Genomic DNA, 25,132 nt, shown 5'->3' on the forward strand with positions numbered 1-25,132 from the left:
TAAGGGTCTTTCTTCCCTGTCTCAAAAAGGAAAGGGAGGAAGAAATGCAGGTAAAAGCTGGCTAGCTGGAGAACAGCGTGTGGTCTAGATGACACCACTCCCACAGTAACCTCTTAGCAGTGTTCCTCTCTGAAAGAATGTTTTCATTGCGCAATATTGTTTTCCATAACTTCTTCAGGGGATGCGAGTCTGATAACTGTCCTTTACAACCTTGTTGGTGACTCCATTCTCTAAAGAAGAGAACAGTCTGCATCATTTGTTCTGCTAGGCTGTGGGGTTTCCCCTGGTGAAAGACTGGATAGCATCGTCTGTCATGTCTTGAGCAGTTCACTGATCTCTATTACAATTTTTATTGTTGGAAGAGAGGAAAGATGCTGTTGTAGTGTCATTCCCCATTCTTGTTGAAATGTTGAAATCTTTCTGGAGATGAAACTTTCCTTCTCCTGGCAAGCAGAGGTGTGGTGCAATATGTTTAGAATACACATCAATCACTCCCAATACTGGAGATGATTTTAAATGTAGGAGTTTCCTTATTAATCTTTGAATAATCTTATAAAGAAGAACTCTTAAAATATCCTTAGAAGGATGGCCATGTGCATATTAAACTTTTGCCAGCCATATGGACTGTTTTGGTACTTATCAGTTTGTCCCATGCTTGATGGCTCTGCACAGGACCAGAGCAACACAGAGCCTAAGGAGTTGCAGTTTTCACTTCCCTCCCCTTTCCTGCCAGCAGAAGTCATAGGGACACAATCCAAGCCATGAGCTTGGGAAAGAGTGTTTCTGCACAGTCCCCTTCTGCCTCCCAATTCACGACCACAGCTGTGTTCAAGGCTGGGCCATAAAGTTTTTTTCTGAATTTTCCTTCATTGTTTCTTTCCTGTTTGCTTCTATTTCCTCCCTCTCCACCTCTGGCTTGGCTTTGATCACAGTTCCATGGTTTCTCTTTCCTTCCTGGCCTTTTCCCCCTGTTTTCTTGACTCCTTTCCTATCTCAAGCCCTCCAGTGTCTCTCTGTTCCTCTGATCCATAACACTGCTATCCCTTGTTTTCATTTACCACTCCTGGCTCCTGCTCTGCCTGCCCACATATCCTCTTCTCTGCCACTCATTTTCCCATCACTCTTGCAGATCCTGTCTTTCTCCCTGGCCTCCTGTTTAATTCTCCTGCTATTTCTTGTCATTGTTTCTTTACAGGATTTCATCTCCCTATTTTAACTCCCTCAGAGACAGACATCGCTTTTGTTTCTCCTCCAGTGTCCAATCTTGCATAAGCAGCAAAGTGAGAAGAGAAGGAGGGGAATTTGGCCTAGTCTACAGTGTGTCTTCAATAAATGGCCAGCAGTCATGCATATAAAAACTTTCACGTAAGAGTCTCTGCAATGTGGTTTTTTTAAGTAGAAATACACGAAGTGCAGTTTTTACTCTGTACATTCTGGCTTAAAATGTATTTAATAAGTTGTCTGTTACAACTACAAAGTGGATTTAGCCATTATATTCCTTTCGCATGTTCTTCATGCACTGAAGCTTTTCAACAGACGTTCAAATTAAGATCATAGGGTGGCCTTACTGGCTCCAAGATTAAGGATATTAATTCATGTATCTATATCTTAATATATAGCCATTTATTCCCATGTTATGCTGGGAAACTTTCGTAACAGGAGTAGCCACTGATGTTAAACATTTCTGCCAATAGCAGGTAAAAAAATTCTGTATAATCACAGGCTTCCTCTGTTAGATATATAATACATTCAAACTTGCACCTTAAATGTCTAAAGTGTATATTAAAAACGAGATAGAAGTTGTAAAAGTATTCCAAAAGTAGAGACACATATAAATGTGGGTTATTTTCAGGTAATTTTTCTCTGCTACAGGAGCTGTTTAAAAGCCTTACATACTAGCACTCTATAAACACATTAGAGAGGGGAAAAGTGCAGAGCACACTGATTGGGTTATTCTGAAATCCCCACTGTCTCCACACAAAGGCAGCAGTACAGAATACAAATATTGTTTGATACCCATGTTTCTAATTACTTGTGAGATTTGTATCTAACAAATATATGACCTAATTTTCTCTCAAGCATCTAATCCTATTGTTATTTCGAAACCTTGTAAAATATGCGTTTTAGAAAAAAACAACATGAAAAGAAGAAGTACTTGCTGAAGATGGGGAAGCTTTTTTTTCCTCCATGGCTCGCAGCTGTCAGACAAGCAGAAAACGTAACCAGTAATGATCAGATTGGATCAAATCCGTGCCTTGAATAATACCATTGTACTCAACAGTTACATTAGAGATGAATTTGCAATATTCATTGCATTTTATGAAATAAAATCAGGACAAATCAACAGTGATTATTAAATTTCCCCTATAATTTAGTGTAGTTTATGCAAAAAACCCAATCAGCCGTGAAACAGATGACTGCCTCTGGAATTCCTGCAAGAACTTTATCATTCATGACTCCTACACCCAGGGCTGAGATGAATGATTAAAGATTTAGATGTTAAAAGCATTTGTATTTTATTCTTTTTATATTATGTGGGGGGGATTGTTTGTTTGTTTGTTTGTTTTTTCCACAGAAATAATTGATTGGAGATTTCATGCAGATGGATACCTGTAAGATAGACACTGTCCTATTTTCTTTCATACTGCCTGCAGGATGTGTGGAACCTGAGTGGAAGTCTGGACAAAAACTTGTCAGCTCACTGAAAAGTGTTCTCAGGAGAACAGGGTTGTTTATCAAGGTCGTCACTCCATACCTCATCATTTAGCATCTATAAGAAATGTAAGGACTGATTTTTAATTGTTTGGCTTTGCTGTGGGTTTTGAGATAAGGGGAAGGGAATATGCCTGCTTTCATTTCTCTAGAAATAAATCAGAAAAAGCGGAGAAATTGAAGAATAGGGTGAAAATCTACTTTGTTACATGTGCTAAAATTCACTTCTAAAAATAGTGTCTCAAAAATGAATTTTAAAATCTTTTGCAAATTATTAGACCTTATATGAAAATATACCAAGGGACTACTTTGAAGTTGAGTAATTTATAAAGGAAAGGATCAAATTTTTTCAAAATCTATTTAAGATATTTTAAATCAGATTCTTTTTAACAATGGTCTTTATGTTATCAGTAGATATTTCAAACAACTCAATTTGGTTGTAGTATCTTTAATACTCTGGATTTCACCACTATTTACAAAGACAGATAACTATTGTTTTCATTTACCAGATAGGGTCGTTGAGATATCATTTAAGAGACTTCAAAGCTCTATAGTTAGTAATGGAGTCAGAAGCAGAATTAGAGACAAGAGCGTTGATTTCTCTGTTGGGCAATGCTGGCTCCATGAAAGAAGAGCATCCCTCATGAGATGATTCTGAAATGAGGTTTTGTCCATATTCATTTGCTTTGCTTTCCCAGAGGACTACAGTAGAAAAGTGGATTAGCTCTTCTAGTGGCAGAGTGGAGTAGCCTGGCTGCTTTGCTTGAGAGCCAGAGAAGAGTTAAATGTTCCAGGAGCAGAGTGGCTATTTAACTATTCTCCTGGCCCTCATCTTTAATAAGAGATTTATCCCTAGTTTCCAAGGCAATGTGGGACATGCAGCAGCAAGGGACTATATAAATTGCTGACAACTGCTCACATTAAAAGTTATCAAATGCAAACTTGGCAAATGGAGAAACATTTGTGAAAACTGTGAAATTAGGAGAGTTATGCTAAACTTTCCAATGAAATTTACTCTCACTGATTTGGGTACAAGAAAGGACCCATATAATCATCATCATTTCCTCCTTCAGCCTTCTGCTCAATGCAAGCCATAGATATCATCCAGCAGTTGTACATCAAGTCTATAATTTTTGACCTAGCTGTATCCTGCTAATTTAAAGAAGTGCTCATCTTGATCTCAGATTCCAAGAAACAGAGCCTCCCTCATATCCAGAGGTGAGGTCTTCCAAAAAGACAGTGATCTTCACCTTTAAATTTGTCTATGTCCAATATAATTAATCCCAAACTAATATTAAATAGCTAATCCTGCACATGTATTCTCAATGACTTTCATGAGATGTGCACAGGAGCCATTGTTTACTAGATTAAACTTTTAGCAAATACCATGTTGCCTCATCATATTACTTCTCAATTACACAGCGTTTCTTCCTTTTGCCTTGGTAAATGGTGCTGCCAAGATACCCTTCTGAGCTCGTTGTTTCCCTATCTTTTTGCATCTTCTCTTTTTCCTACGTACATCAGATATAAACTGTGTTCATTTTCAAAGTCTTCTATCATCAATCATTCAGCATCACAAGGTCATCCCCTACCTCTGGCTTGCCTGCAATGCCATCTCCATTTCCCACTCTCACCCCCTTTCCCAACAAAGTACTTTCCTGCTTTCTCTGCTCTGCTGCTTGTGTTTAATATGTCAGATCTATTTAGCCACCTTCTTTCATATTCCCTCTCAAAACTTTTTGCTGTGAAATTTCAGACAAGCCCAGGGCTGTAGGTGTGCTGGAATAGTGCTTGTCATCTTTGTATTGTCTGCTAGTCAACACCAGTCAACATCATCACATATATAGATTGTATACTTTAAAGGAGCATTTTAAAATATCACTTGCCATTAGGGAACTTGGAAATGTTACTTTTAATAAGTTTGTCACAGCGAAAGGATCATCCCAGCTAGGGGTCTCATTCTGCCTTCTCTGATTTTATTCCCAGCCTATCTGCAGATCAGATGTTCATTTCAAAAAGTCTATTTGAAATATTGCTAGTACAGCAAAAAATAATCAAGAATCCAGGGGGGCAAATATTTTGTTAGAAATCAGTATGTGGAAAAACATACTTAAATAAATCTTGGCTTTATCTATTAGTCAGCTGTCAGCTAATAATAAATTGTATTCAGTCCCTCCCTTGTTATAAATATATATTGATTAGTTTTAAACTCCAAACTTCAGAATGAGTTATATCTGGTCATTGCTAAACTGCTCTCTTCACTAAGAAAAAAAATCCCTAACACCTATTATACTGCATTTAATTAAGACAAGCATCAGCTTTATGTACCATTATTTGCTTCTGCCAAGTCTCTATGGTATAAATACTGAGCAGTCACATCTCCTGAATACTAATCAATCCTTCCTGAATTCCAAATGATTACATAAAGTTTAGGAAATGTTTCTTTGCCAGTATTATACTCCAATGCTTGCTGTAGTTAGACATTAGTGTTGAGATATGAGACTGGATTTGGCAAGCATGCAGTAAGTATTTTTCTAAATTCAAAAGTAATGTGGGGAAGCCTGAAAGCCCTGGCTGAATAGAACCCCTTGACTACTCACTGGTGTTGACCATGTACACAATCTTACAAGTACACTTGGGTAACAGAATGGATGAATATAAGAAAACTGATTTAACGAAACCACCTTATAATAACAGCCCACATATATATATGAATTATAAATAGCATATATATAAAAGAATATGTAAAAGTAGTTATATATTTAAAAACTGCAAAAAGTAAAAACAGACAGAGTGACCACTTTTGAAGAAGACTGCATGCACCCTAAGTACTGTTTGTCACTGCGAGTAAGCAGTGAACACATTTTTCATGACAAGTCCATCACTGGATAAGTGCTCCGTGACTGGCTTGCATTGGCTTGCCAAGGAAGACTGCCATGTGATAATTTTTACTTCAAATTCACAACACCTACTTCAGCTCCTGGGACTGAAGGTGCTTTGTGAAGACAAAGTAGTGTTGTCTATAAGCTCCTTGGTATCCTGCCAAATAACCACTAGGCCCACTTTACAGGAAGGAGAATAGCATCCCTGAAACCTACAAATGGCCTGTACCTACCCAATGAGAGCATGAGAAATGCTGTGCTGGCACTCTGGGTCATCTAGACCACTGTCCTACCTTTGACAGTGACCAGGAGCAGATGCCCTAGGGAACAGTGTAAGAAGAAGATATGTTCCAGGAGCAGTCACTTGGGGTCCAGCAGCTGGAAATTAGCAATAGCCAGAAGCAGCATTTTTTTGTATTTTATAACTTTCAATGGATTTTCCTTCTGTTAAGTTCTCCAGGTGACTTTTGTAACCACAGAAACTTTCAGCATCGTCTACATCTTGGAGCAAGGAGTGCCAGAGCTGGATAATATGCTGTATTGAAGAATGAATTTTTGCATTTTGAGCCAGTCACCTGCTAGTTTAATTAGTTTTGTTCTGATACTAAAATATCAGAATAGTGGAGGAAGAAGAAGATTTTTGGCTAATTTTTGTTCTTAGTAAGCTTCCACATTTCATGGACTGTGCTTTGAAAAGCTAGTGCAGTCTGTCTTATTAAAACAGAGAGTGCAAAAGACAGATCTGTATTTGTTGAAAGTATAACGTCATTATTAGGAAGGCTGCAATAGAGATCTACATGCCAAAATTTGCTATGTTATGCCTTTATGTCTGTACTGCACTTAGGCATCTATAATCCTGCATGCATTGGCTCTTTTTTGATTTTCCAGTCTTGTTCTGTTTTTCTTTTGGTCTGATAAAACCTCCTGCCTCACTAATTCCTTTATTTCCTTCTTTTTGTTTGTGTGCCCTTCAGCATCATAAGTACTACAAAAACTTAATCAAGATTCTTTGTTATATTACTTCCCATTGACGCGTATATACTTATTTTCCTATCCGAATATACAATGCCCCAAATTGAACCCTCAGCAAAAACTGAAGATGTGTACAGCCCAATGTTTCATCATCATTTGCTGCTGCTTTTCTTATCTTTTCTGTGTATTTAGATTGCAAGCTCACTGAGGCAGAAATTCTGGCTAGTCTGTAAATGTAATAGACCAATGATGTTATAGGAAATACATTAGAAAGTACAATAGCTAATTTTTTTTTTCCCTTCAGCTCCAAAATGTTGCATAACTGCATTGACGTGAGTTACTGGAACCAGGTGAAACAGAGCACAGGCAGGCTTTGTGCAGCTACTCTTTGGGGGTGTGTTTGATAAAGGGAAACTCCTTCTAGTCCTGTGAATGGTAAGCTCTGACACTTTACGAATCCTAAATGCAAGGAAAGATCAATTTGTTAATATTCCTCTTATTCAACAGAAATTGGAATGGAATGTTGCAGATCTAGATGGATTTCTGCTGAACCCTTAAGTACGGCTGTGTTTTGAAAACTGAGTTGCTTTTTTATTTCTTGTTGCTTAAGCAAGAGCCCATTGTTTGCCATCCAGAGCGATTAAATGTTTACCATTTCTACAGAACCCTCTTGTCTTATGTTAAGTGAGATGTGAGATCAATAGTGGCTCTGCAATTATTTGTACATTGGTAAAGCCTTCATTTCTTAAATGAAGTACATTTATCTATGTCCTGACAATGATAAGGGAGCGGTACCAGTCAGCTGCTGCCTCGTCTAGCATTTAGCTCCAGAGGCAGACAAGTGCCTGGACATGGGTCAAATGATGTCTAACTTTCTTCGTATTGGCATTTCACTTTACAAACTGCTCTGATGGGAGATCTGACAAATCAGCCTTGCTGAGTTCAGATAATAAAAACTAGCAGGACAAATGGGAAGTTTTGATAAAGAGAAAACAGTAGCTGATTTCAGGTTAAGTGACCAGTCTGTAAAGCTACCGGATGGTAAAATGAAGAGATCTGTTGCATCAGAAGATGATAGAAAATATCCTGTGTAAGGTACTCATTTGGTTCTTCAAGCGTCATTTAAATGTAGTCATTTAGCACATTTAATTGCTGAAAAATTGATCTGAACTTTATTCTGTGATAGGAAGCAAATAAAAGAAACAGTGAGACAAATTTTGGCTCCAGTAAAAACAGTCTAGAATTCTCTTTGTCTCTAGTGAGGCCAAGATTTCAGCCCAGTGGAGCATGCCAATCCATTTCAGCCCCAGAATTAGACAATTTAACAGCACATTTTGGGGGAGTTTGATTTTGCTGATTGTTTTTGTTTTGTTTTGTTTTCAATTTCTAATTCTGATTTATGGCTAAGAAAGGAGTTTCCAAACTAATGTCAAATTTAGTAGTGAAAATTCAAAAAGGGTGATAAACTGACACATTTGCTTTTTCTGTCTGCAGTGTTTCTTGATTCAAACCAGCATTTATTAAGACAAAGAAACAATTTATATTTATTTTTAAAACTACTTTCTGATAATGGGTTCTGTGGACTTTACCGGTTATATGCTATAGAAAAATTAGGTGTATTATTACTCTGGGATTAGGTTAAAGAAATTGCATTATTCTCAATTTGGCTAGCTTTGGGAAAGCCAGATAAGTTTATTTTCCTTTAGTGGTAAATTTGATGAGCAGTTATACAGCTACGTGACCAGCATCTTTCTCAGATGTGCTCTTTCCATATTTTGAACATGAGTTCATAAAGCAGCGTTAAAAATAGGTTTAACACTCCAATCTGTCAAAGTTTTCTTTATTCTTTCACAGTTTTGCAACATATGCCTGGCCACTAACTTTCCATCGACTGTGTTATTACAGTTGTTGAATTGCCATGGCTCTGTTTTGGTTCTTTTTGCTTGAAAGAAACCTGCCAAATGCAACTAAGTAGTCAAGAAAATCCAGGTTTACATATCTCTTGAGCTACTGATTTTTTTATTCATATATCTTCAGATTGTGGGGGAAAGAATGGCTGATATACCTGAGTTAAATTGTGTTTTGGCATGCTGATTACCTTCATTCAGGCCAGGCTGGATGGGGCTTTGAGCAACCTGGTCTAGTGGAAGGTGTTCCTGCCCATGGCAGAGGGGTGGAAAGTAGATGATCTTTAAGGTCCCTTAAAACACAAACCATTCTATGATGATTCTATGATTCATTCCTTTAGTTAGAATTAAGGAGAGAACACTTCTACATGTGAAAACTCATGTTTTGGAGTTTGCAAATATGATGTAGGTCAAAGAAAGGTAAGCAAGGATAACTGCTGTCAGAACTGGTGTCTTGATTCACTTCAAAGCAAGATAATAGCTCAAGATAATTGAAATGGAGATTGATAACAGAAATTGCTACTTCTAGGCCACCTAAACAGAAGACTTCTTTCAAATAAATCATGATGGTAGATGGATTGCTCCTTTCCAATAAAATGCTTCAGCTTCAGCAGTCCAGCTCATCTTCAAATAAAACATTTAATCAGCATCTAGTGTACCATTTGCAGCAAAGACAGATATTGGTACAGAATTCAGACATGTCCATCAGAGGTCAAGTAGGGGAAGAAGCGATTTAGAAAATGGCTTAGCAGTTATACCAGGCTACACAACCAAAAACTGTGAAGGGCAATTTTGATCACCAGATCTGTTTCTGTTTGATTTACTGTGATCTCAGGTGTCAATTATGCTGGTTCAGCGGTGTAATGCTGTTCTGGTCTGCAGGAATAGAGAAAAGCAACATATGTTTGCTTATGTGTAGTGAGGAGGTAGGCAGCAAGGGAATTCCCTTGCCACAGAGGACTGACTTATGGAAATATTGTGATTCTTTAAGGGAACCCTGGTGGACTAATGCAGTAGATCGTCTAAGTAGATCAGAGTAATGTGATAGAATTTAAATTATGCCAAACTTTCTATGTCCTGACAGAGTAACTGACTGACCACTGATGGTGTAATGAAGCTGTGAAGGAAAGGGTCTCTGATAGTGCTTTAATGGCCTTATGAGTCAAGGCTCTTGTTAATCTAAAATACAGCTGAGTCTGAACCACGCACAAGATGGTAATCTCCAGTGTGCTCATGATGATCGTGCTGGTTGTAAGCGCTGATTTGTTCTCTGGCTTCTTAACCTGTGGGAGCACAAATGCTGAAGGACCGATTCAGCTGAAATAGTTGTCTGCTGAGAGCAATAGGTGTGATGGACTTGCTCCTTTCCAAAGTTTGGCAGTGACTGGACTGAAGGATGGCATGAGGAACCGCTGATAGACAGACAATCACTGGAGTATGAAGATCCATGGACAGTAAAGGCGGCTTATATACAGAGAGGTAAGAACTACCTAGCTGTAAAGACATTTGCTTTTTATATCCGGTGGAGGGAATTTAAAAGTTACATAATGCTACATATACTAATACTATATAGAACTAAACTAAAGATGTCACAGTTAAGAAACTAGTTACCAAACTATTCTGGCTTACTGAATAACTGCTGGGTCACCTGTACCATTATATACTTGGCAGTATTAGACAGACTAGATAGACTAGATTGCCCACTTGAGAAAGCTCCTGTACCTGGGCATATCACTCACTGCGGTGGGTGGGTATATGCAGTTTGACTGCATGAAGAGCTGTTCACTGCTAGCTGCAAAGACTACAAAAAATATGCATCTGTCTAAGCTTCAACAGCATCTGCTTTAATGCTACCATCAATCAAAAGCATTTTCCTGTTTAAACCCTTTGGTACCTCTGACAAGTAGGTAACAAAAAATTACCTCTCTCATTTAAAATCTAGTGAGCAAAACTTATGATTTCATTCTGTTTTGAAAAATTATTGTGTTTCGGGTTTCGAACACTATTTCACTGTTAGTTTACTGTGATAATCACTTCTGAAATGTCAGGAAAAAAGGCAGAGGCAAAGTTCTTTGCCCTGAAGGAGATTGCCATCTTGTGAAGAGACAGACAATATGGTACAGCCATGAATAACAAACAGCTTTACAAGGCAGCCTTGTATCTGTACAGTTATAAAAAACAAACAGCTTCTTCTTATGAAATTAATTCTGCAGATTATTGACTTCGTGTTGCCTGTGAGAGGCTTTATATTAGACATTTATTTTTCAATCAAGCACTATACTGAAGAAAAATAGCATAAGTTTTTATTGGTTTGGTTAATACTGGCGTGAACATCCTTAGATATGTCAAAAGGCCGGTATGTATCAAAGTGCTTTTTATTCCATTAAACATTACAGGGCCAGATTTCCAGCTAGAGCCAGATGAGTTTTTTGAAATATTTTGATTAAGTAATATATTTTTGGCATTAAGACCAGTTTTCTTTTGAGATGCTTAAGAGATCTAGATATGTGTCAAATACACCTAAATACTTAGGTACAATAATTGCACCGAGTTATTTATGTAGAATTTGATGCTTAGCTAGTTTTGACAGCCCTACTGAGTGCCTGCCAGTGTTGTTTTGTGCTTCAATGTCTTCAAAAACCTGACTCATTTTTAGGATGTGAGGCATCTTATTAACTTCAGCCTGATAATTCATTCATACTTTTGGATGCAAACTTAAGTACTTTTAGCTGGAAAGGGTATCTGTGTTTTTCATTTCAGTTTTGTCATCATCCTTATTAAATATTTGCCTCAGTCCTGTGGAATAAGTGGTAACATCTTTACATTTTACTCTTTGCAGAATAACATCTAGCTCTAAATAGTGAACTAATTGGTTTCAAAGGTGTTGAAGCTTTCTTAGTTACCTCAACTTTTATATGCAAGGGATGTAAATACAAGGCTCCTATTAGCAGCAGAATTAGCTCTTCTTATAGTAGCATAAATGAGAGAAAAACTGGATAACCTGGCTGGGTACATGCTTGCAAGGTGTTCCTGCCCAACTGCTTCAGAAGCAGAGCACACTACCTGACAGAATTGGAAGATCTACAGGTGTAAGAACAATTCCTAAATCACTGCAAAGTACTAGAAGAGACGATGAAAGCCATCAAACAGAAAGGCCACCTAAAACTGAGAATTTTCCAAATGCACTTCACTTATTCAGCTAATTTAAAATATCACTGAACGGGGATGAATTCTCTAAATATTTTGTCAGAGGAAAGCTGCAGGCTCTTTAAATATTTCTGTGCCACTGTCTAATGACTGAAAAACCTACTTATTAGGAATTAGGAAATCTGAATTCTTGTTATTCATCAGATTAATTCATAAAACATATTTTCTGCAGCAGATGGCTTGCTTTTCCTTCTCTGAATCTAGAGACAGAAAGCAATGAAGCCCTGAATACAAAATGTTAATAGCTACCAGAGAAATCCATCATCTCTTCCTAGGATTCAGAATGTACATACTTCATAACAGTCAATTCTGTTAGCATTGTTCTGTTTTTAAAAACAATTCTTTTTTTTCCCTACATGTTCTGTGTTCTATACCTCTGAAGTATTGATCTTTTATGCTTCCTGTATATAAAGAAAGCAAAACCAAAGCAGGTTCAAATTCTATAAACACCACATGGAGGGACATATTTAAGAAAGCAACTGATGTGTTACAGTGTAACCAAAACTGTTCCCTTGAGTCTAATTGCAATTGTATTACAGTTATTAATTTACAGAATTTTATTCCTTTGCTGAAGATTTTTTTAAAACCTGAAAAATGAAAGAAAAACATTACTAAATGTCAGCATTGCTGATGTTTCTTTCATTGTTGTGCTTGGCTCAACTGATCACTCTCTGTAGACAAAATACCTTTTGAGTATTTTGGCTCCTCCACAACAGGAGTTTTGGCTCTGGAGGAGATCAGACTGGATCTGACCTTATTTATGTTTTTAAGTCTCTCCTTTCAACTGTCTGCCAGTAAATAAAAATTCACTCGGCCAAAGTTTATTTAGACGAGTTTTAAGTCAACAAAGTGCAAACCTGAAACAGAGGACAAGCAGAAAAATCTGTTCCTATGAAGTCAATAGGAATCCATCTCCCTAAGCCCTTTTTTGTTCCTGGCACCGGTGATTTTTCTTGACTGACTCATTGGAGGGCACTGGTTTAACTAATTTGTCTTGCATAGGTATCTCCCATTCTGTCCTCTCCACTAGTACAAGACAATCTTCCCTTTAAAGGTTATTTCCTAGCTAGATCTGTCATAAAGCTATTATCATTAGTTTTCACTTTTAGAGTTCCTTTCACTTTTAAAAACCTATGAGATACATTCCTGATTTATGGGTTATGATGTGACAGCCATCATATGCAAAGAAGATTGTTTATACTTACCACAGATGCTGCTGAAAAAGAGGGGTATTTCAACCATATCCCCACTCCATCTGCTTTACGTAACTATATTAAGTATCATAGTAAACCATGGCAATCTGTATTTTCTCCTGTTCTCTAGAATTTCTAATAGAATTTTATTCTTGTTCTGGCATATTCAGAAATCACATACAGAAATACAGAAAGCTTGTAATACTCTATGAAATTCTCTAGGTTTTAGGAGTAATTTCCATAGAAACCTACTTTTAATCTTTATACATAATTTTCCTGCAAGTGATAATTAAAAAATAATCCTCAGATTACTGTGAAGCTCATGAAATATATTTCAAAATTGTGTTTTTCATTAAAAAAAAAAAAAGGCAAGAAAAGAAAAATATTGCAAATGTTTTAGAAAAAAATAGTAACACTTTCAAGTATGAAGAGTAGAGTGTACCTACCTAAACTAAACAGCACCAGGAATTTGAGACATACAAATTCTCGTAGATCAAACTGCAGGGAACGAAGCTTTGCTACTAGTTCTTGTGCATGGCTCATAAGATTGTTGAGGGTTGCTCCAGCTTGGGATGCTATTATGGAATAATCCACCTGTAAAAGAGAATTGTATTTCTGTCTGGTTGTCACACCCACAGAACCACTTTAGGATATTTTGAGCAATCACATACAACCAGGATACTCCTGAATAAAAGAATCATTCTCAGTATAACGATGTTATTAAGATGATTTTATATATAAACTGATTTTAGCACAGTGGCATATACTGAAAATATTATTAAACCATATATCTTAATGGTATGTCACATCACTGTCAATGCTGGTTTCTCTGTATTAGCTTATTTTAAAAGCTTTATATCACAGGTAGCTGTCCCCATATCTGCTTGTTTTATTTATTTGGTGTCTCTTGTTCTCATTGTAATCGTATGATCTTGCAAAGAAACACTGATGAAGTGAGCTTTGTGCCTACACTGGGTGTATTAGTCCAGAGGGACATAACGGTATTCATGAGAAACGGTCCAGTGTCCATAACTTGGCCAGAAACATCTATTCAAGCCCAGAAATGTCGGTGTATTCCCACAGGAAACAGAGGCATTGTGTGGGTGGTTTCTGTTCTCCTTAGCTACACAAAATCCTGGTATTCGTTGGAGTTGATTCCAATGGGCTTGTTCTGGCGCGTCCTCCCCTGCTAGCAGAGGAGGAGCAGGCAGGTGCATGACACAGGCCAGCTGCACTTGCCTTGTCCCGAGCAGCAACCGCAGCACATGGAACTGCTTTCTCTGAGGCATCGAAAAAATCAGGACTGTTCTGGGGGTCTGCTGCCCATGTCATGGGCTCATTTGTTTTCAGGGGTAGGCTGACCTGTCTATGAGCTTTCCGAAGTGATACTTGTACATAGATATCCAAAAGAAAGCTAGAATTAATACACTGCATTGAAAAAGTTAATATTTCCAAGCAAAGCCTGCTTAAAGCCTGTCGTCGCTGACACATCCCCAGGAAGCCTTGGATCTCGGGCAGCCTCCCCACTGCTGAAGCTTTTCTGGCTAATGCTATTCCATTAAGGGATGTTTTCATGCAGATGGCAGTACCAGCCTCTGCCACTCTGAAGATGTGCGTGCTTTGTCATGGGAGGGTGACCAGTGAGGTGCTTGAGTACAGCAGCATAGGGGGATGCTGTGACGTGAAGGTGAAGGGCAGAGGCTGGGGTGAGCTGGCTCAGAGACAGGGCTGGTGGATGTGAGACCGGGCAGCTCCAGGACAGTGACTGCAGTGTGGAGCAGTGATCTGAGCAACTGCTTCAGCTGAAATACCTTCAGTTAGCCCTCTTTTCACCAGAGTGCTACCCTACAAGTGCCACTCTCCCAAGGAAAGGGCCAGGTGTGTTGCTTGCTTCTGTGATGAACCACCCCTGGCCAACTGGCTGAGACCTAAGTTGGTTACTGACACATTTTCAAAATGCCTTTTCTTGCCTGGCTGCTCTAATATTACCAACACCTTTCTCTTTTAGGAGCCTCCATAACAACACGGAAATTGCTAACCAGACTCCGTGTAAGCACATGCAAGTGAAGTCTGGCTTTAAACGAAGACTAAGCACAATGGCAAGTGCACTCTTGGGGTTAATGACTTGTTTAAAAGTATCAGTGCTATAATCCCATCTTTAAGCTCTCCTATAATAAGGTAGTTAATAAAGAATGACCAGAGGAAACAGACCAATACTGTAAAATTTTGTTTTTCTAGGCACTGATCCCTTAAAATTTATTTTTATAAAAAACTGATAAGAAACATGTATTTAGAAATATGCTTTTTGATTTTAAAACTATTGAATTGATTTTGCAGAAGTATAAACAGCAGTAAAGCAAGAAAAAACCCCAAACCTGAAAGACACTAAACCTGACAAAATTCCAGCCAGAAAAGACAGGGAGATAACTAAAGGGAACTAAATATAACTTCTCCTAGTGATGACCTTAATATAATCAATAGGTTACTGACTTTTAATAAGATATTTTATTTATATGTAATCTTAGTGCTCCCAAGACATTGAGCTAAGACAACTGCATAAGAAAACTGAAGTTACACTTTTTGTATGGATGTTAAGAATAATACTGCACCAGCTCTGCAAAGTATTTAAGATTGTGCTTATGTTTCAATTAAGTCAATGGATTATGCTTAAGTGTCCTGTGAGGTAGGTTTTATTGCTCTCTCTTACACCTGGGAAAACTGAAGTAGTGACATTAAATCGCTTACTCAGGGCCAAAGAAATCTGTGACAAAACTAGGATCTGGTCTTTCGAAATCCCCGCAAACCATCTTTCATAAACTACTTTCTAGTTCACCTGTTATTTCTCTCTCTTTCCGTCTATATACTTATACATATTTCTTTATATATATGTGTATATATATACACTTATTTAAGTAATAAGAAAAAGTAAAGTAACATACCTCAAATACTTTTTATTCAAAGAGCAGTTTAATATAGTGACTGATTCAACTAATTCATGTTGAGAAACTGGTCACATAAAAATATCAGCTTTCACAACTTAATTTCCCTTTTGTAATTGTTCAGGGCAGGGTGGGAAATCTCAAAATCCCTCACTGAGATTCCATTTTGTGGGGGAAATATGCTACTCACTTCATAATAAGAAGTTAAGATGTCTGGATGTCAGGAATATCAGTGGCTTTAGTGCAGTGATTATGCCATAATGGTAAAACCCAGTAGATGCCTGGATCTCCCACCATCCCTCTACTGGAGAGCTCTCAGGCAACCTGCTACTCTTTCAGGTGCATTTAATATTTGCAGCACCAGCAAATTTGTCTGTGAGGCAAGTCCTCATCTGCCACTCACCAAGAGCAGCCTGTATTAAATTTTTATATTTATTGACATTTCATTACCATAATTGACTGCAGTTGGTTCTCTAGGAGAAGGCACAGGGCTGCCTCCTAAGCAGGAGAATTGGTCCCTTGAGTAGGATTTGCAATTAAAACCGACGCAGAATGGATTTTTTTTTTTTATTGTGTAAATATGATGAGTTGAATTTTCAGCTTTAACTAGAGAATACTGGGTGTGCAGAAGGCTTTTTTCTAGAGTGAGCAAATTTATAAGTCAGTGGAAAGATGACCCCCAAAGGTGTCAATCAGTTTATACTAAATCAACTGTGCATGAAAAAGCCTCAGTTAATGTATATTCTGAAAAAGTGGTCACATTAAAGAGTATGCTCTCCTGCTTGCTTGGTTCTCTATGCAAAAACTGATACTAAAAGGTGTATTAATTATTTTACCCTCCAATTCATGACTAAAAATACTTTTAAAGGACAAAGATTAAAACAATCTGAATCTTGAGCAAAATGCTTAATTGCACACTGAAGTCTTGACATTTACTTTATATTGTACCATTAATTTCATTTGGTAAAATCAAATCCACAACTGAAATAAATTAGTCTTCCTTTCCAATTAATAGTATTACATTTCACAGTTGTTTCTGATGTTGAAGATGGTATGTTGACTGGCATTTTGAAATCAGAAGCTTTGGTGAAGCTTCCACATAACCTAATTTGGAAGTAAAATGACAGGCATAAAGTTACGGATGCACAGACAAATGGAAGTGTGAATTCCTCGTGTACCAGTACACAGTGCTATATCGCATGATGAATATAGTAATGATGAAGAAGTAATGATAGAGGCTTAATTGGATTAGCTTGGTACCAAAGCAATGCAGACAGAACAGCACTGAATAATTTACACTGCTGCCTGTTCTCGCCATTTTTGTGCTTAAACTGGCATGTTTAAGATTAGTACAGACATTGCTATATAGGCTATACTGCAGCCTGTGCTGTAGTATACTATCTGCTAGCTGAAGTCCCTAAATCTAAAATTAGGTATTCAAAACCTCTGCTCTGCTGCCACCTAATTTGGTGCTTCAAGTCCTCACAACTCCACCTTCTAATAGCCTTTAGGTGCCAAACTAAATGCCTCTAGGCATGGCCAGGACTACCCAAGTCATGAAAAAGGTCAACAACTGTGTCCCCAGCTCATGATACAGCAATTCTTAGATTTATGGGCTGTGTGGCTTTCCTCTACCTAAGGCAGCAAAAATGCCTAAGGCAGGATTTCTTCAGCAGGCCAGTGGCTGGGACCACTCAGGTATGAGAAATCCAGGGTCAAATAAATAAATAAATAAATAAGGCTATAGCATGGCAATTGGGTATCTTTCTGAAAGAGAAAGTAAGAAACACCAAGTTTCTCCAGGTAAATGAATCACATCTTGTAGATATCTTCTGATCATGAGTATCGGGCAGAAAGAGGGGGACATTTGGCTTGGTTTGGAGAGGAAGGATTTGGTTGGTGTTTAACTCTAGGAGGGAACTTCCAGCTGGGAATCCCAAGTAGAAAAATACACATTGGAAAAGCAGCATTCATGTCATGCCTCTCTCCTCAGTGTTTCTCAAGGCTACCTCTTAATAGTTGCCACCTAGTTTGCTGCTGGCCTTCCCTGCTTGCTGCGTTGCAGAGGTACAGGCTGGGTGGATGAGGCTGCAGGCTCTGCGAGAGGGCAGGGCAGTACAGAGGCGCTATCAGCAGAGAAAAGAAATAAAGAAGATAGTAGTATTAGTAAAAGGGTCATAACTTAAATGGGACTGCAGAAAGACATGGCAATGCTGTGTATTTTTTCTAAATCCTTTTATTGATACAGTTGAGAGTGACTTAAAAGTCCAAATCCCTTTAATGTCAGTGAAAGCAAGTTAGGGCAGTGCTGAATTTTTATGAAAATACTACTTTAAAACAATATATCATAGTAAAGTACTTGGAGTTCAGCAGCATTTAGATATTCAGACATCAAAGAATTTCGCAACTGATAGAGAGGTAGGAGAGATGGAAGTGACTAATTCTGCAGGTTTTTTCTCACATGAAGGTTTCATTTAACACAGTGAGATGTTGTTCAAGGTGGAACAAAAGACAAACCTTTTTTACAACATGAAACTATACCCTGGGCTAAATAAATGCTGAGGCTGAAGGCCAGAAATGCAGTGAGCACTTGTGCTTTTTTGCTTTGCAAATGATTTGTCATGGTAATGAATGATTCTTGAAGCCAAATCCCTGGTTTCACTGGGCTCAGATGGAAACTCTGGTGGAGTCAGGTGGTCGCCTCTGGTATTAACTCCTCTCTCTGCCCACAAAACAGAGCCTAACTTTTAATCTTGGAATCAGGTTCCTTTCTTCTTCTAAATTAAATTGTGTTTGATTTCTAGGATATGACAGTGGGGTCATACGGCATGTGGAAGCTTTGTGTGGAACTGTCCCGTCCCTTTTCAATACTTCAACAAGCCTGAAACAATCTCCAGAATATAGGATTAGAGTGATTTTACTTGTTGATGTCTGTTAGGAGGTACTGGCTATCACTGAATGCCGTTCCTTTCAGCCAGTACAGGAATTGTGCAAGTGAGGAATAAAGCTCCTGCTGTGGCTGTATACAGTACCTGTACAATGAACAAATATTCTAGCAGACTAAGGTAGTTCAAGTTAGTGAAAGATTGATTTAATATTTAATTTAGTAAATTAGATCACTGTGTGTTTAGGGCACGAACATGAAGAAGGCAGTGCATGCCTAGGTGCAGCAAAGGGACCATCCTGCTCCTCCCTGCTCTGCTGCACGCAACCCTGGCCAGCTGCACCCCCACTGCTCCCTCCTCAGTTACTAATTGCACTGAAAGCCTGTAGAGTGGTCCACAATGGCCTGCCCTGGATTTTGAAGTCCTGACCCTGGTGAGATCCTGTGAGTTGCCTCTAGTGTATGGTTATGTGGGTGAATGAGCCTTTCTCTCAGAAGGATACATTCAGCACACTATATATCAAAAAAGTTAATTTACTATCACAAGCATATTTACTTTTCCACTGTTTCCTGAAATATATATTTCAGTGGCAACTATGGTGGTTATTAAACTCATTTTGAGCTTTTCATATATTAATACTTCCATTAAAAACATTTAAAACAGTATTTGTGTTATGTCTCTAAGTAAAAGAACATGGAAAAAACACTTTGAAGAAATGCCTATATACAAAAATTGAAGAAGACTCAGCACAGACAAAACCGCCAGGTATGCTTATATAAGTTTTGGATATATTAATTAAAATCGTGATGACTTATACAGCATAAGATGCTTGTCATTTTAACATGATACACATTAATAGAAGATAATGAATTAAGTTGCCAATGGACCTTTCCCCTAGGATGATGTTATTGTGTTTGCTAATTAGGTATAATATGCAAATAGTAACACTCCAAAGCACTGCATTTACTTTGTCTAACTTAGTTTCAGAAAAATTAGTACATCAAGACTGGAAAAATTAGATGCCCTGTAGTTGATCAGATATAGATTCATTTATAGTGATATATTTATGTTATAAAACCCATATTGATAAAAGTATTGTTAAGTTTCATGCAGATAGCTATTTTACTCAATACCCTCAAGTCTTCCACTCTAGTAATGGTGCCTATTGGGTTCTCCAAATTATTATTATGAAGACATTAAAGTAATTTGCAGAACATAACTGACCTAGAGTACATGGTAACCTAGAATACATTTCTATACTAAAGTGCAATGCACTTTTTTTTAATATAGAAATGAGATGGTATGGAATCACTGCTGATTTTGAATATCCATAAACTTTATTGGAAGATAGACCATTATTAGAGATTTTTTTGTGAATGTTTAGATAACATCACAAAGGCTGTGCTAACTCAGACTGTTTCTTCAGGAGCTTTTGACCATGCGGGTTTATGTTCCCTTATTACCCTCTTATACAGATTTCTACTTTACTATTTTAAATCCTTTCCTATCAGTGGAAGACTGGATGTGTTCATCTTGAATCCCATCAGTATCACTACTCCAATAGGTGGTTGGGACAGGCTGATGTAGTGCTTTCTGCTTTGAGTTTGGTCTCTGAACAACTTGTCCCTTATGTGAGCAAGCTTAAAATCAAATGCGGGACTCGACATGAATTTATATGGAGAAATTAGTTCACTTGTTTGGAGGACTCACAGCCTTGAAGAAATGGTACCAGACCCCAGGCAAATAGCTTTTGTTCTCTTATGGGAGCAATGTGTACAGAATATAAAAGAAATGTGTTTCCTATGAACACAACAGAGTTAGCATGTGGGAAACAGAACAGTTCTGGTGTGCAAGGATTCATGTTGGGGGCACTCTCCATGACTTTTTACTGGAATGGGAATTTAAGACTTAAAACCATAATGCTATGATGTTTTTTGTGGCAAAATAGCAAAGCAAATGTAAATTGGGATATGTTTGTTCACAGGTGTGTCCACACTTGGAAGGCTCAAAATGTTTTTACTATTTGGACAAACCTGAATTGGGCACTTCATGATTAATAAATTTTGATTTTGATATGTTTTACCTAGTTTAACTGAGAACATCAGGTTCAGCCCCAAAAAGCAGCTAGCATAACATCTTCATAAGGCGTGAGGCACTTTCGACAACTTAGCATGACTTTGTTTTCTTTTCCTTCAGACAGAAACCACCAGAGTGATGAACTGTGCAAACCTGGGTACAAGACAACTGCTCCAAACCTGCGTATGAGACAGCTGCTTGACAGCAGAATGATGATTGCTTGACCTCGTTTGTATCCACCTTGAATCGAGTCCTCTCCCTGTGTAAGGACTTCTAGATTTGGACCCCAAATGCCAAAATGTCTTTCCATTAGCTACCCATTTTCCTTCTATGCCTATGAATAGCGTATGTTTTTTTAGTAATTTCTTAGGATGAACAAAACTCCCTGTTTCCTTATCTTTTGTTTTCCAGCTCCTTTCTCTTGTCCTTCAGAGACACTCCTTTGACTAATACTCATAACTTTTTGTAAACAGTGATTCTTCTGCAGGGGTGATCTTTCTTTGTGATACAGTCATCTGTAGCCCCCAGTTTGAAAGTTCAGCTGCCTCTTGAGAATCTTTTCAGTGGCAAGGTTTCCTTGAACTTTCAAGTCTGTTCCGACAAGAGATTCTCCAAATACACCTACATTGGGATACTGGAAGCCTTCTTTGAAGTGGGTAATTCTAACATAGATTACACTGCCACAGAAAATTCCCCAGGCCACACATCACCACCTTTCAATAAGGTACAGCAGAAAGATCTACAAAGTATCTCATCTAGGGGAGAGGTTCAAGCCACAAAGTTCTGATCTAAATTGAAATTAATTTTTTATTTGCTTCAAAACACAATACTGTCAAGATCTTGGTTATCTCTCATGCTCTTCTTTGGTGCTATGCTTCAGAATACAAATCCAGGTGGAAAGATGTATATTTGTGATGACTTTAAATCAGTAGTTTCAACAATCTCAAAAAAATCTGAAACTTAAGCACGGTTTTGAACAGCCTTTTTAATCTGAAAGGCTTTGACTAAACTCAGCAGAGGGAAGATTTGGCAACAATGTAGGCATGAACAAAATGAGCAGCTTGTGTCTGGGCAGCCAAGGCTACAATTCATGTGTTGTGTGTTGACTGCTGCATGAACAATGATATTCTGTACAGAGCTTTAGTCTGTATCCTGTGTGTGCTGGATCTTGGAAGCTGGCTTGGAAGCTTGGAAGCTTGTGTTGCGGGTGTAGAAGACACAAAAGGAAAGTGCTCAAGTTAGAGGAATTAAAGTTCTATAATTAGAAATGGGATGTTAAAATTACATGCCACGTGGCAAGCCTACAAATCTTGGCATGTGGAGAGCATATTGGCAATGACTTACAATTAACCACCACATTGCAAATCACTCCTTAGCTGTTTTCTATTATGAAATTTGGAGAGTTGTAAAATGCATTTGTGCTACTTTATTTCCTTTTGAAATGGTAATTGCTACTGCTGAGGGGCAGTACTTAGTGCAGAAAACGAAGTCTGCAGCATAGGGAAGAACTTGTTTCTGAGGAATTGCTGAGGAATTGTAATGATCTGAAAAAAAGTGCTTTCTTGAAACACATACACACAAAAGAGCTTCATTTATGAAACTCCAACCAAATAAATAACAAAATAAAATAGTCCTTTTTTTCAGTGCAAGGGCCAATGCTTACTACTTTGTTGCTGACTGCACTTTTTCCTCATCAAAGTGGGAACAGTGGATTGACACTGGGTAAATCTCATAAGCCAATGGCTCAAGGGAAATGCAGATGTATGGAAATGGCACAGGAAAGTGAAACTGGATTGAAGGGAGGATATGACAAACCTGGGGCAAAAATGGATGCAATCAGTCCAATTTAGCGAGGTTTAATGTAGTTTGAGACTTTAATTCTGCCTGGAAATATACAGCTTCCAAAACTAGCTGATGATTTGCAAGCAGTACATTTAATAAGCATCCTGCTACCTGTTGTTCAACAGTGACGAAATGCTCTGCTTTGCCTTGAGATCATGCACGATCATGTACAGCTGGGGGTTTTTTTTTGCAACAAAAGATAAAAGTGGCTAATGAGGTAAGAATTGTTACTGTGGAAAAACGGGGACAATGGCTAGATTTTAAGGGTATTTAGATGTCTCTAATGATTTCAGTGGGCCTTAGGCACTCAGTACCTTGAAAAACTAGCTAATCACATAACAAATGATGATCACATAACACTAATTTAGCAGTTCTCTCAGGAACACAAAACTGTTAATATACTTATAGCTTTAGAAACAAAGGAATAAGCAAGCACCCTGTGTGGTAAATAAAATAATTGCCAGGACAATTGTCCATGTTTTGGAGATGATGAAATGGAAGGGGAATCAGGCATTTTCTAAATAGCACAAATATAGATGAAGAGTAATGCACTAGTTTTTCCTCATATAATTAGGCAGTACAACTTTATCTCAGATAGGTTAGTGACTTACTACAAAGGTGCAGGAATAAGTCCTATAGTCAGAATTTAAATTTTCTCACTCCTTTTCTTGGACAAGTCAATAATTTCTCCTCTCTACTGTACACCTTTTAATCATAAATGCAAACAGTTGTTTCTGCTTCTGATTCTTGTGAACACTTGTTCTTAGTGTTAAGAAACAGCTTCAGTTTTAAAATTGTAACTAAAGCTGTAAGCAGATTCCACATCATGCAGACACAAATGATACATCTTAGAAAAAGGAGATCCTTCCCATGTCTGTATAAATTGAGGCAGTTCAGTTTGCAGCTACTTAAGTACCCATGGGCCATCGTGTGTTTTCACTTTGAACCTGTTCTTTGTGCTTTGGAAAGTATGAAGGAGACAAAACTCTCTGTTTCCTTTGGGGTTTCTCACAGTTTTCCTAGAATTTTTCACATTATTGCTCTTGCATTTTGAGATATCTATGCATCTGACACCTGAAGAAAATTAACCCTTGGAAAGCTGTACAGAAACTGCAGGCTGCATACCCTGACAGCTCCTGAGGCAACACCTGCATCTATACCCTATGGACTGAATAATTTTCCTGGGATTAGATGTCTCAGCTGCCCAGTTTCTCATACATGTGCATATTTCTCTAAAAGCAAGATATTTCTGAGGTAGTAGTTGCAGGTTCTCTAAGTTTCTGAAATACGTACTGTTTCTTTTGAGTAAACCACAATTGTGAACAGAAAATAAGTGATAATTGCTTAGACCTAAAACATCAGGTTTGGGAGTGTTCTTGTTGCTGTCAGAAACCATTTTAGCCCCAAGGAAATACAACTTCTTGAGAAACACTTCTCATCTGCTATTTTTCAATCACTGAGATATACAAGTATATTTGAGAAGCAAAGTGCTTATGATTATATCTGCTTTTATAAGTTTAACTGTAATCAGCAGACTAGGAACAGAGTGCACAAGTCATTTTATCTACATTATTTGTGGAGGATCTCTGAGAACACAGGAGTGCTTCTGACCTAGTTAAACTCCTGCTATTTTGAAAATGATTACTGAAAAGCCATCAATACTTCTCTGAGACCACATACTCACTTGTTGCCCGGTAACCAGAAGGATGGAGCCTTCTTTCCCATGTACCACTTGCCGGTAAATGTGATCTAGAATTAAGAGTTCACTCCAGCAGTTCTGAAGCAACTTCATTTGGTCATCAACCTGTAAAGCAAACATGAATGTTGGTGGCATCACTCAGAGATTAAGTCTTACATTATGCTATGGGAGTCAGTCCTTCATCTGGTTAACATCATGAGAACAGAAATGCTATCAAAAATGATTCATTCACAGAATTGCTATTCTCAGCTGAATAAATAGGGCACTGCTTGAAACCCTTATCCATAAAATATAAAGAATATTTACTGCTGATTACATTCTAGGAAAGCAGAACTACAGCACTGTTATGCAAAGTAATAGTAATAACAGTATATTTATGCGATGCTTATGAAAATGGGATATTATTTTACCCAAAACAAGAACAGGAATAATGCCAATGTGGAATTTCCCATAATCCCTATCCTGGAACATCAGCTTCTGGAAATAGTAAGGTATCTGCAGGTTCAAGAGCATTATTGCTGCAACAAGTCCATGCCAGAGATGGGTCCCTTTCAAAGGAAAAAGTGAAGAGAGATGGTTGTGATGCTATGAAAAAAGAAGAGAACTTCTTCATAAACAGAAGCTGGGCATCTTCAGGTGTCACCAGTGGGGTAAAGCAGTAGTGAGCAATAATACATATCACTGACTGCATTTGGTTATAGAAGGAACATACAGGGCACTCAGCACAAGCAACCTACATTAAGTTTTTGTGCAATGTTATTTGGGATACATTATTTGGCACATATTATAGAACAACAAAGTATATAACTAAACTGACT

General features: G+C 37.9%; 1 protein-coding gene and 1 long non-coding RNA gene across 2 annotated transcripts in view; one reads left to right on the forward strand and one right to left on the reverse strand.

Annotated features, from left to right (window-relative positions):
* The window catches only part of LOC115611971, a 63,139-nt gene that overhangs the window by 27,454 nt on the left and 10,553 nt on the right, over positions 1 to 25,132 (forward strand). Inside the window, exons 4-9 of the long non-coding RNA XR_003992806.1 lie at positions 1,196 to 1,365; positions 2,655 to 2,781; positions 6,871 to 7,001; positions 9,847 to 9,952; positions 19,382 to 19,462; positions 20,894 to 21,036. This is a non-coding gene — a long non-coding RNA (uncharacterized LOC115611971). The remainder of the gene's footprint in view (positions 1 to 1,195; positions 1,366 to 2,654; positions 2,782 to 6,870; positions 7,002 to 9,846; positions 9,953 to 19,381; positions 19,463 to 20,893; positions 21,037 to 25,132) is intronic.
* The window catches only part of NR5A2 (nuclear receptor subfamily 5 group A member 2), a 95,375-nt gene that overhangs the window by 16,790 nt on the left and 53,453 nt on the right, over positions 1 to 25,132 (reverse strand). The window contains exons 6-7 of the mRNA XM_030495715.1: positions 24,300 to 24,419; positions 13,320 to 13,467 (exon numbers count right to left, since the gene is read on the reverse strand). Coding sequence (XP_030351575.1) covers positions 13,320 to 13,467; positions 24,300 to 24,419 — 268 coding nt within the window. The remainder of the gene's footprint in view (positions 1 to 13,319; positions 13,468 to 24,299; positions 24,420 to 25,132) is intronic.

Source organism: Strigops habroptila, chromosome 8, assembly GCF_004027225.2.
Source record: "Strigops habroptila isolate Jane chromosome 8, bStrHab1.2.pri, whole genome shotgun sequence".
NCBI lineage: Eukaryota > Metazoa > Chordata > Aves > Psittaciformes > Psittacidae > Strigops > Strigops habroptila.